The sequence below is a fragment of the Melospiza georgiana genome, chromosome 1 (assembly GCF_028018845.1).
Source record: "Melospiza georgiana isolate bMelGeo1 chromosome 1, bMelGeo1.pri, whole genome shotgun sequence".
Lineage (NCBI taxonomy): Eukaryota > Metazoa > Chordata > Aves > Passeriformes > Passerellidae > Melospiza > Melospiza georgiana.
The window spans coordinates 120914186-120924157 of NC_080430.1; the positions used below are offsets into that span (position 1 = coordinate 120914186).

Consider the following 9972-nt stretch of genomic DNA (forward strand, 5'->3'; position numbering starts at 1 on the left):
TTTTCATATTTTGAACAGTATGATTTGGGACTTAAACGAACTCCTTAATGATATAATTATGGAGACAGCCGAAGAATCCTTACAACCCAAACTTTTCCCATCCCATCATGAGAGAATGTTTATCTAGATTCAGAGTTTTTGTGATAAAGGAAAAATCTAAGTTGTCAAAAATGGAAACAGCAATAAGATTTTTTAGCATTGTGTCTGTGGAAAAAAGACTGTCTCTTTCCAGCTGAAACTCCCACAGTGTAGCACTGAAATGCTGAAGAAGAATGATGGGGACATAGAATAGACAGAAGTACCTGGCACACTTGCCAGTGAGCAGCAATAGCAAAGTCACAGGAATACCCTAGACCTCCATGTCAGGGCATTAGATGCACAAGTCAGAATTGTCATCAGCAGGATGCTTTTGATGTATAGCTAAACAATACTATGGCTTCTTAGTTCTCTGCTTTGAAAACAATTTTATATTTGGTTTCAATTAACATCACTTGACAGGGTTCTCGTGTTGTCTGCAACTGCCATTGTTTCTGTTTTCTCAGCTGATGTTTGTACCATCTCAAATAGTTGCTCCATATATTGACCCAGAACAGGCTATTTCTGCTCTTTAGCAACTTCAGATCCTGAGAGATTTATGCAGCGTTATCATAGTTTGCTTCACAGTTCCTTTATATCACATACGCTGAAGAGAATCTTAGTGATTACTACTATAACCTGAAGAATACACAGACCTTAGTACTTCGGCCTGAAGTTTTCTGCACTTTGCTCTATAGAAATTAAATATTGCTAAAACATCATCAAGTATTAACCCCACTGCAATTACTCTAGATGAGATTCTGACTGTAATTTTATCTGTCTTCTGCCAGCTTTGAATATTACTGCTTTATTATGCCAGCAGAATCAAATAATTCAACCCCTGTTTATTCTTCTCTGCATCCTTGTCTGTATAAAGATCAGACCTTATCTCCTCTCATCAGTATAAAAATATGAGATATATGTGTATTGCCTTATATATAGCTCCCAACAGATGTTTTGGTGTCTGCACAATGTGACCTGAAATGATTTGTGTTTCTGAGTCTACCATATGACTATGTGGAAGAGCCCAATGATCTTCAGAACACATTATGGTGGAGATTTCTCTTTGTTATTCCTCCAATGATACATTTTCCCAGAGGAATATGTGGAATCTCCAAATGAGATCATGTCTATGGCTGGTTCTAATTGCTGTGGTTCCAGAGGAGATACTGTATGCTGGACAGGAGTACAGAGTAGGGGTGTGAGGTCAGAATGATTACCTTTTATTTTCAGTATTTCTGTTGTTAGAGTAAAGTTTCAAACACCTTTTAATAACCAAGTCCTTTCAAAAGGGGTTAATAGAAGTCCAAAAACCTTTATAAAAGCAGTGGCTATTTCAATCTGTATTGGGGTAATATTTTGAACCAAATCTTACTGCTGTTGAGTTCATCCATGAAGAACCAGAGGGAGAGAGAATTTAAAATCTGCATTTTAGTGTCACGTGTCTGACACCTGTCTCAGGTGCTTCAAACAGCACCAGTTCTTCAGGGAAATATTTTTAGAGAGCTTTGACTGGGCCAAGGCAAAAAAGAATTGGAGGCAATTATATTCACCAAGAAGCTTTTGCAATTGGGAAATCCAGGGCAACACCTGCTAATAGGATTAATGAAGACATCTTTAGTGCAGAAATATGAAAATTTTCTGCATTGACATGTGTTTATAAGACTGCTTATAGATATGTGTTTTAATGATTCCACTTTCAATGTAAACAAAGATTTTATTTTTTTACCTTGATGGTATTAGACTAAATTCATACCTTTTGTTTTGCAGTGCAGAAAGATGTAGCTTTAGTTGGTGTTCCTTAAATCTACTCATTTTAATAATGACCAAGTTCTCAGAATAATAATTGCTTTGTTTGTTTGTCATTGTCAGATTATACAAGCTGTGCCAGCCACCACCACCTGTTGGAGAAGAATGAGATCTGCTCCAGAAAACAACCTAGTAATGGCCTTTAGGATACTGGGATTATATGACAAAAATCTAACTGCACTATAGCATTATGTCCCTGCAGCTTTGCAAAATAAGAAAAAAAAATCTTTTACTCAGGACAAAGGAAGAAATACCCTAAGTATTACCTACTGGCATTGAAAGATGTCTTCCCAAAAGCATTTCAGAAATCTGTGCACTCCAGCCTTACACTCATAGGACAGTAGTCTTCCTTGGGAATTTAACACTGGAATCAGATTAATTTGATGTGTCTTGTTCAGCCACATGATAGATAGAGCCAGCAGCTTGAAAAAACATCTTGGTCAGAGGGAATGTCTTCACTTGTACCCTATGCACAATGTGATCTTGTGGAAGCCTAGATAAGCTTGGCTTGGTAATGAGCATGCACTTCATATGGGGCCCTTTGCACTGAGAAAGCTTTTCTCCTGTCACCATCATAATTTCTTGGAATGTTAACTTTACTGTTTCAAGAATGTAATGTGAGGTTTAGAGATGGAACAGTCATTTCAGAATTGTGTTTAATGGCTGCAGGCAGCTGCTGTGGGTGTGTGCTTGTACTCAGTAAACTCAGCCAGGTCTGAAGCAGTGCTTGTCACACACACTGCTTGGAAGGAGGGCCTACATGGCATTAGGAGTGCCTGATGGTGTGGCATGTAAGCTAAAGTTCTGCCCTTTTGCAGCTGCCATTATAATGAAGGAGAAGGATGAGTCTGATCTTCATCCATTGTTAGGCTGAGTTTCAGTCTCTATAATAGATGTTTTACATTATTACATCTCTGCACTTCAGAGTTTTCCAGAGTTCATTATTTTCTTCTAGAGTACTACACTAACAAATCTACATAAGGCAGAGATGAGTCAGTGTTGTTAAACTGGAAATGACTGGTTCAAGTTCAAGCATAGTTTGGGGTTTTGATGTTTTATGCTACCATTTTCCACATTTTGTCAGAATTGTTTTGTATAGCATCTCACTTCTTGGAGTGGTAATTGTTATAGATTTATTTTGAATTGTACTAACTATTTAGAGCGCCCAGGGAGAATTTATCTGCATTTGGCTGTTCTTTTGGCCAAAGAATTTTCATTTTCAAATGCCCCCAAATGAGATTTTATATGTGAGCACATTAAAACAAAAACTGTATTCTGAAATAGTTCTACTTGTAGCAGTAGCTATGTAATCCATTAGAGCAAGACACATACTGTCTGAATAAATTTTATTTTTTGTACAACAGCGGCCTGTAGTTATGCTGTAGCAATCAAACCTCACAACACAATTTTTGCATATGATCTAAATATTTATGAACCTATCAATCTACAATTAAATAAGTGAGGATTCAACAGGAATTGTAGTCTTGAACAGAGTGGGTGTTTTTAGAGGATATTGAGGGAACTTGTTACTTTTCTCCAAAGGAGGAATTAGAGGTCCTACCTTTTTCAGTATTCTAAATGTTTTTACATAGACCTTAACTTTGCTAAGAAAATAAATATTTTTATATATCCACAGATACAAATGTCTGTGCATATATGTACATTTCAACATGTATATATATATGTAGTCATATCAATAAAAAGGTAATGTTTGCCTTAAAATATGACAAAGGCATGCAGTAATGAGCACTCCAGTAACAACTTCACCTTTGTGCTTTAAGGTTTACTCTCTTTCATAGTTGCTGGAAGCTATTGAACCATGATCTTTTTGATTAAAATACTTAATACACAAAAGCAAAATCAAAAAAACAAAACAACAAAAAAATTACTTTTAAAGGCTTTTGTCTAGCATGACCTAATGCTTACACATAAGAAAGAGTTATGTTTTCCATAATTGCTGTTCTAGTCAGGGTCTCATACTTTCAGATGTGTTTCATTCAGAGCAGCAGTATTGGCTGTGGTAATTCCTGCTCCAGGCAAAAGCACCAGTAATTTCTGTTTCTGCTTGTTCAGACATCAGAAGTCCAGAGAAGCCATAAGCACCTCGAGCCAAGGGCGTGCTGCTGTCAGCCCAGCTCTGAGCTCACATCTTCCTGTGAGGTTTCCCCACAGGAGGTTTGATTTACTATGAGGGAAGTCAGCTGTTGGCTGCATGGAGCTGCTGAGCCTGTATACAATAAAATAACCTAGAGGAAAAAATCTGTTGCATGTACATGCATTGTTGTAACTAGCAATTGCTTTTTTTTAATATAGCATTGAAAATGGTAGGAGTGTAAATGCTCCAAAATAGTCTCCCTGTATAATATGATAATTCCCTGTTTCATTTTGTTGTTGAAATTGTGGGATAATAGACATTTGTAAGGGACAAATAATTATAAGCCAGTCACTGGACAAAATTTTTTAGCTGTTGTTTCATGAGTGTGCATCAGAAATCTTGACCTCTTATTTTGGTCATTTTATATCTAGCTTTTGGTCCTTTATTCTTTTTTTCCCCCTCTAGAGACAGTATTCAAAAGCCTATTAAGCATTATGAGCTTTATTGGTGACCCATACTGCAAAGTAAAGTGTTTATTTAGCCTGATATCAAAGAAGCTGAGAAACTTAAGCCCTGGTTTTCTGGGATTACAGATAACACATAAAAATATGATTCCACAGCAACACACAGAATCAATTAGGTTGGAAAAGATCTCTGGGATCCTTGACTCTAACTTATAGATCGAATCCAACCTATTTTCAGAGGAAATGGGGCATAAATTCCCCCCTTGCTGTCTAATTAAAAGTAGGGACCCGATTTCTCAAAATGTTCTTCAATGGCCTGTATGAAACATTGTGTAGTATTCAGATTGCTTTTTTGGCCCTTCTACTTTCAGAGCACACTGCACACTAACACTATTCTGCTGACTTCTAATAACGTTAAATGGACTTCATTGTCCATTCTTAAAATATAAATTTACATATGTTCATTATTAAAGCTGTTTATCTTGTTTGGTATATGTATAGGATGTATTTATTCCTTATACAAGATGCACTTGCAGAGTAAAAAAAATATCCATTCTCATCACAGTATGTTTATCCTCTTATAAATCTTTAAACTCACAGGTGACAAGAAGAGATGACCAAGAGTGATGATTTACAAGAATTGTATCACCTATAGCTTCGTAAATCTTTGTTTTGACAGAAACGGGTTATATAGCCTTTTTTTTATAACAATGTCTTGTACTGGTTAAGGGAAAGCATTCTGTATGTATTTTTTACTTTTTCCCCCAAGGAAAGTGTAATTCTTCTGGGAATAAATTCAAGGATCTAGAGGCATACATTACCAAATACTACCATGATTCATTCCTAGCCTGGGAAGGGAAGGTTACAGGCCCAGGAACAGCTGAGTTGCCATGTGTTGCCATAGCATCCATGCTTGGAGAAAACAGAGATTTTAAGTAGAGCTGAGGATGTTTGGCCTGTCTTTGTAACCATCATTTATAAATAATAGGATGTTAAACAGTCTTTAGTCTGAAAGGGCCATTGATCTACTCTAGTTCCCCAAATTAGTTATTTTTAATAGCGATTTTCCTTGTAGATTGTAAATGTAAATAAATATAAAAATGTATATAGTCCAGTTTTTCAATGTCAAACTTTATGTTTAGACACCCATTTTAAAGTAAATATTCCTGCTGTCAGCTGAAGCAACCAACCAATTTTATGTCTACTGAGACAGTTGGAATCCTTAGTGGCTTTTTGGGTAGATTTCACTGGGTTTTAGCAAATGCATCAGGTTTTTTGATTGGTTTGTATTTGTTTATTTTAATGCAGTCAGTGGTGGTCAGAACTCCTCTTCTACTGGTTTAGAGCCAAGACAATTAAACTTCAGTCAACAAGAATTTACAGTAGTCATACCTAATTTCATTTGCTAGACTCCTTTAATGGAAAAAAAATTAACCACTTTTATTGATCTGTTTTTAGCCAGAGAAATTCACAAGCAAACATGTTTTATTAATTGATTGTCAGATGTAGCGTATGTGTGTATATTTATATATGTATATGTATTTAAGACAATTGCCTGAATGTGAGTATACACATCATGGTTAAGCATGATGCTCAGAAAAGGAAAGTGTCTTTCATTTCATTTCATTTAAATGAGAAAATCAGTAACTGTAGTATACATCTACATATTGTTCCATACTCTTTACAGCTCCTTCATGGATTTGTCTTCCAGCATTTTCCACATGTTTTGTGCCATTTGTGTTTAACAGTATGAAAAGATAATGCATTGCCTTATGTATTTTATCTCTGTACTTGATAAATGCAGGTAGTGCTTTTCTAATTGTACCCCAACAGTACTCTGGCATTGGTAAATTAGATGTGCAGTACACACCTGACTCAGGATACCTGGATTTTTCATCATTAGGTTTTGAAGTATAAAAAGATATTGAACTCATATTTTTGTATGCTGACAATTGTGTAGGGTTTTTTATATACTGTATATATCAACCAAGTTTTCCTGAAGAAATTTTATTATTATGAATGTTTCCCTTTTCCTGGTAGATGTGGGTATATGTTTTCTTGCTATGTATGTATAAATGAATATACAGCACGCACAGTCATGCAGATGTTAACACCAGTGAGAAATTTCAGATTGTCCAGAGGCTAATCAAGCTTTTTTTAAATTCTTCTCTAAAAAGATAGATCTCCATACTAGAAATCTACTTTAGAAATAACTTCTACTTCAGTTTCCAAGTCCAATAGTGCTCAAAGTAGTTGGGACATTTCTGCAAGTACTTAGATTTGGACTTCCATGGGAATACCCACAACATCTTTTGTGTGTGTATGTGTGTCCTATCTGCAGTACCATATGCCAGATTAAAAAATCTAAGCAGCCTTATTAATTTCTTTACACCGTGTATATAGTGTATGTATTTGGTTATACTTGTGTTACACTTTTAAAATGAACCTAATTTCTGCATATTGCACACATTTTTCAAATTATGAATATATTTTGTAACATCTCATTAAGCACAAGAGAGCATTTGAAATATTATGAGAAGGAGACTCCTTTGAAATATTATGTGTAAGTAGAGCCATACACAGAATGTTTCAGTCAGCTTTTGTTTGAAAACAATCAAATTAGCAGTTCTGTGGGTAGTTGAGCTTGTTGGAAGTAACTTTTGAAATTAAGATCCTTGGAACATGGATTTAAATTACTTTTTCCTTTATTTTGTAAAGTGCCTCTGTAGCATACTTTGAATCAGTTACTATTATGGATTAAACTAACACTGTGTACTTTTAGATCTGTGGTTTATTTTTTTAGTTACATAGTAAAGACTGGAACGTCTTATTACAAAATGTATTATTACAAAATGTCAGAGAGCAATAAAACCATTCATAATATGGCCACTGCAAAACTCTTTATTTGTAAGCAAGAAGTTGGGAGGGAGGGGGTTGAGAGCCTTTAGCCCTTTCTATGTTCCTGCCTAGGAATTCTGCTGCAGAACAGAAATTAAATTTCTAGAAATAAACGTTTATTATAAGAATCTCTTCTGCAAACCCAGGTGCAACCTAGGCTCATTGATGGTAATTAAAATATATCTTTATAACCACTGGAAAACTGAATCCTCTATGAGCAGTAGCCCATGGCTTTGGGCAGCTGTACTTTGTGAAGGCTGGAAGAGACACAGGCATGGAAATTGCTTTTTGGCCCTGTGGTGCCATCACTGTTCCATGAAGCTCTAGAATATTCACCACTCCTGCACTTCTTTGTCTGAGGACTTTCTGTTTACTGCTGTGCACAAGGGGTAATCTGACCAACATAGTGTGGAGTGATGTACTCCTTGCACTAAAAAAACACCAATAAATGACTGATCCTTTAGAGGGACCTTTTGGGATGCCAGGGGGTTGAGGAGTAGCACTTGCACTGTTTCTTTTGTAGGACTGAAAGCTGATGAACTATTAGACCTTGAGAGCAGTTGTCTCTATATTAAATGAGTTCTGATTTCTACATGGTTGTGATCAATGGATGTTCAGGACTGACAGGAACAGTGGAGACAGGACTGAAAGCAATTACAATTACTTTGTCAAATCCCTTTTGTTTTCCACCTTATGCAAGCAAGGAGGAGGATGTAAGTATTTCTGGATAACTAGATTTGAAAAATTATTTTTTTTTAAATTCTGTCTATGTATTCATCTCTCTAATTTTGTGAAAGAAGGCAGCATGGTACGTTAAAGTATTGAGCAGCAGAAGTGACCACAGGATTTCAGATACAGTCTGCTTTTCTGCCATTACATGTGAATTTTCTTTTTTCAGTGCTCCTCATTTCTGTGGTCTTGCTGCTGTGAATACCTCAAAAATAAAGTCCAAAGAATTATTTTCCTGACCAGTATACACAATGGGAATAAATAGTGCTTTGAAACAACTGAGAAAGATAATCAGTTAAACCATTGTAGCACTTGGGTGTCCAGTAATTTTGCATCTTTCATGAGAAAGTGTTGCTATCATCATGATTTGAAAGTCAAAAAGCCTGCAAAGGCACTTGATACACATACATGTCAAATGAGCACGGTGTGAGTTCATGATTCAAAAAAGATAATTTATCTTTGCCTCCCATCAAAATATGTGTCTGCTAAGGTTTGACAGTAAAGACACTTTATTTTGAATGTTACTCATAAACTTACTTTTAGTATGCATTTGATTGCTTTGGAGGCTTTTTTAATAGCTCATTATGTCATGCAGAAAGAGGATAGATGAAGCTCATACCTGGCTTATACTAATGAAGTGGAATTGCTAACAGTTACTTCATTCTTGCTTGTAGAATCTTAATTGTCTGAAACTACTTTCCCAGACAGCACCTGATTCCCTGCCCCCCCCATCCTCCCCCCCCCCCCCCTTATTTCCATATTCATTTTGCACTGTGGAGCTGCCAGGGTTCTGAGGACACTAAAATGTCCTAACTGCCCAAAACAGCCTCATCCCTGTGCTCACTGGCCACGTATTCTGGGCAGCTCCTGTCAGCAGCCTCATATTCTGGGTGAACCTTGAAACCTGGGCTATGGGTAGCTTTGCCTGTAGTCCCACCTTCTGCTGGTTGTGATAGGACTTTCTGGATGGACCCTGAACCTGCTTCAGTATTTTGCCCTGTCTGATCATCCCTGGACTGTCAAGCAGAGCCTTTTGTTTTCCTGGTCCTTTCAGGGGGAGGCCACTGCACCGTGTTCACCCACAAGTGCCAGCTTGTCCTCCTTCAAGGAGTGGACCAGCTCTTACTGCATCCCAGGAGGAATACCCAGTGCTGGTACAGGTTTGTCCATGTGTAACATACTCCTGGCTTGTGTTGAAGCAGACCCATGAGTTAAGATTAATGAGGAGGAAGGGGAAATCCCAATTTCTAGTCCCAACATAGATGATAGGCTTCTTCCATTGATTTTAACCTTGGGACTAAGGGTAGCCTCCAAAAATATGTATATCCCTAATTTGGCAAAAAGATGTTAAAATGGACCTCCAGAATGTAATCAGGATTGGAGAGAGGGGAAAAAGACACTGGGTATTTAGGAGGAGTGTAAGATAAGGCAAATGCTGAGCAGTGTAAACATAGCAGTGGAATGTCCTGAAGATCTGGCTTTAGTTTTTCCAAGTATTTAACACAGTTGATGTTTTATCAACAACTGCATGCTTTATAGAAGACTCAATATAAATTGTTAGAATTTAACTTATATCTAGATATTTTTAAGCTCTGGGTTGTTGCTAGTCATTAATTAGAGTTCTTTATCAGGGCAGGAGGGATTTTAGCATCTGGAATAAATAATCAGTATCTATCCCTGTGAAGTATAACAGCCTCTTAAAGTAGGAGGAAATTGTACTGGATATATTCTGGGAGCATAATCAAATGAAAGGAACACCAATAGGTTTTGATTCTGCTTTCATTTAAATGAATAACCAAATTTTCATTGACTGCAGAGAATGAATCCATAATACCAGCACTATTATGCCAGACCCAGACTAGCTTGAATGGCTGTCAACGTGTTTAGTTCACCTAATTAATG

General features: G+C 36.7%; 1 protein-coding gene across 1 annotated transcript in view; it reads left to right on the forward strand.

The window, feature by feature from the left end:
• The window catches only part of PREX2 (phosphatidylinositol-3,4,5-trisphosphate dependent Rac exchange factor 2), a 171532-nt gene extending 164192 nt beyond the window's left edge, over positions 1-7340 (forward strand). The window contains exon 41 of the mRNA XM_058031486.1: positions 1948-7340. Within this exon, the coding sequence (XP_057887469.1) occupies positions 1948-1993 (46 nt within the window). The 3' untranslated portion in view covers positions 1994-7340. The remainder of the gene's footprint in view (positions 1-1947) is intronic.
• Positions 7341-9972: the final 2632 nt, after the last annotated feature.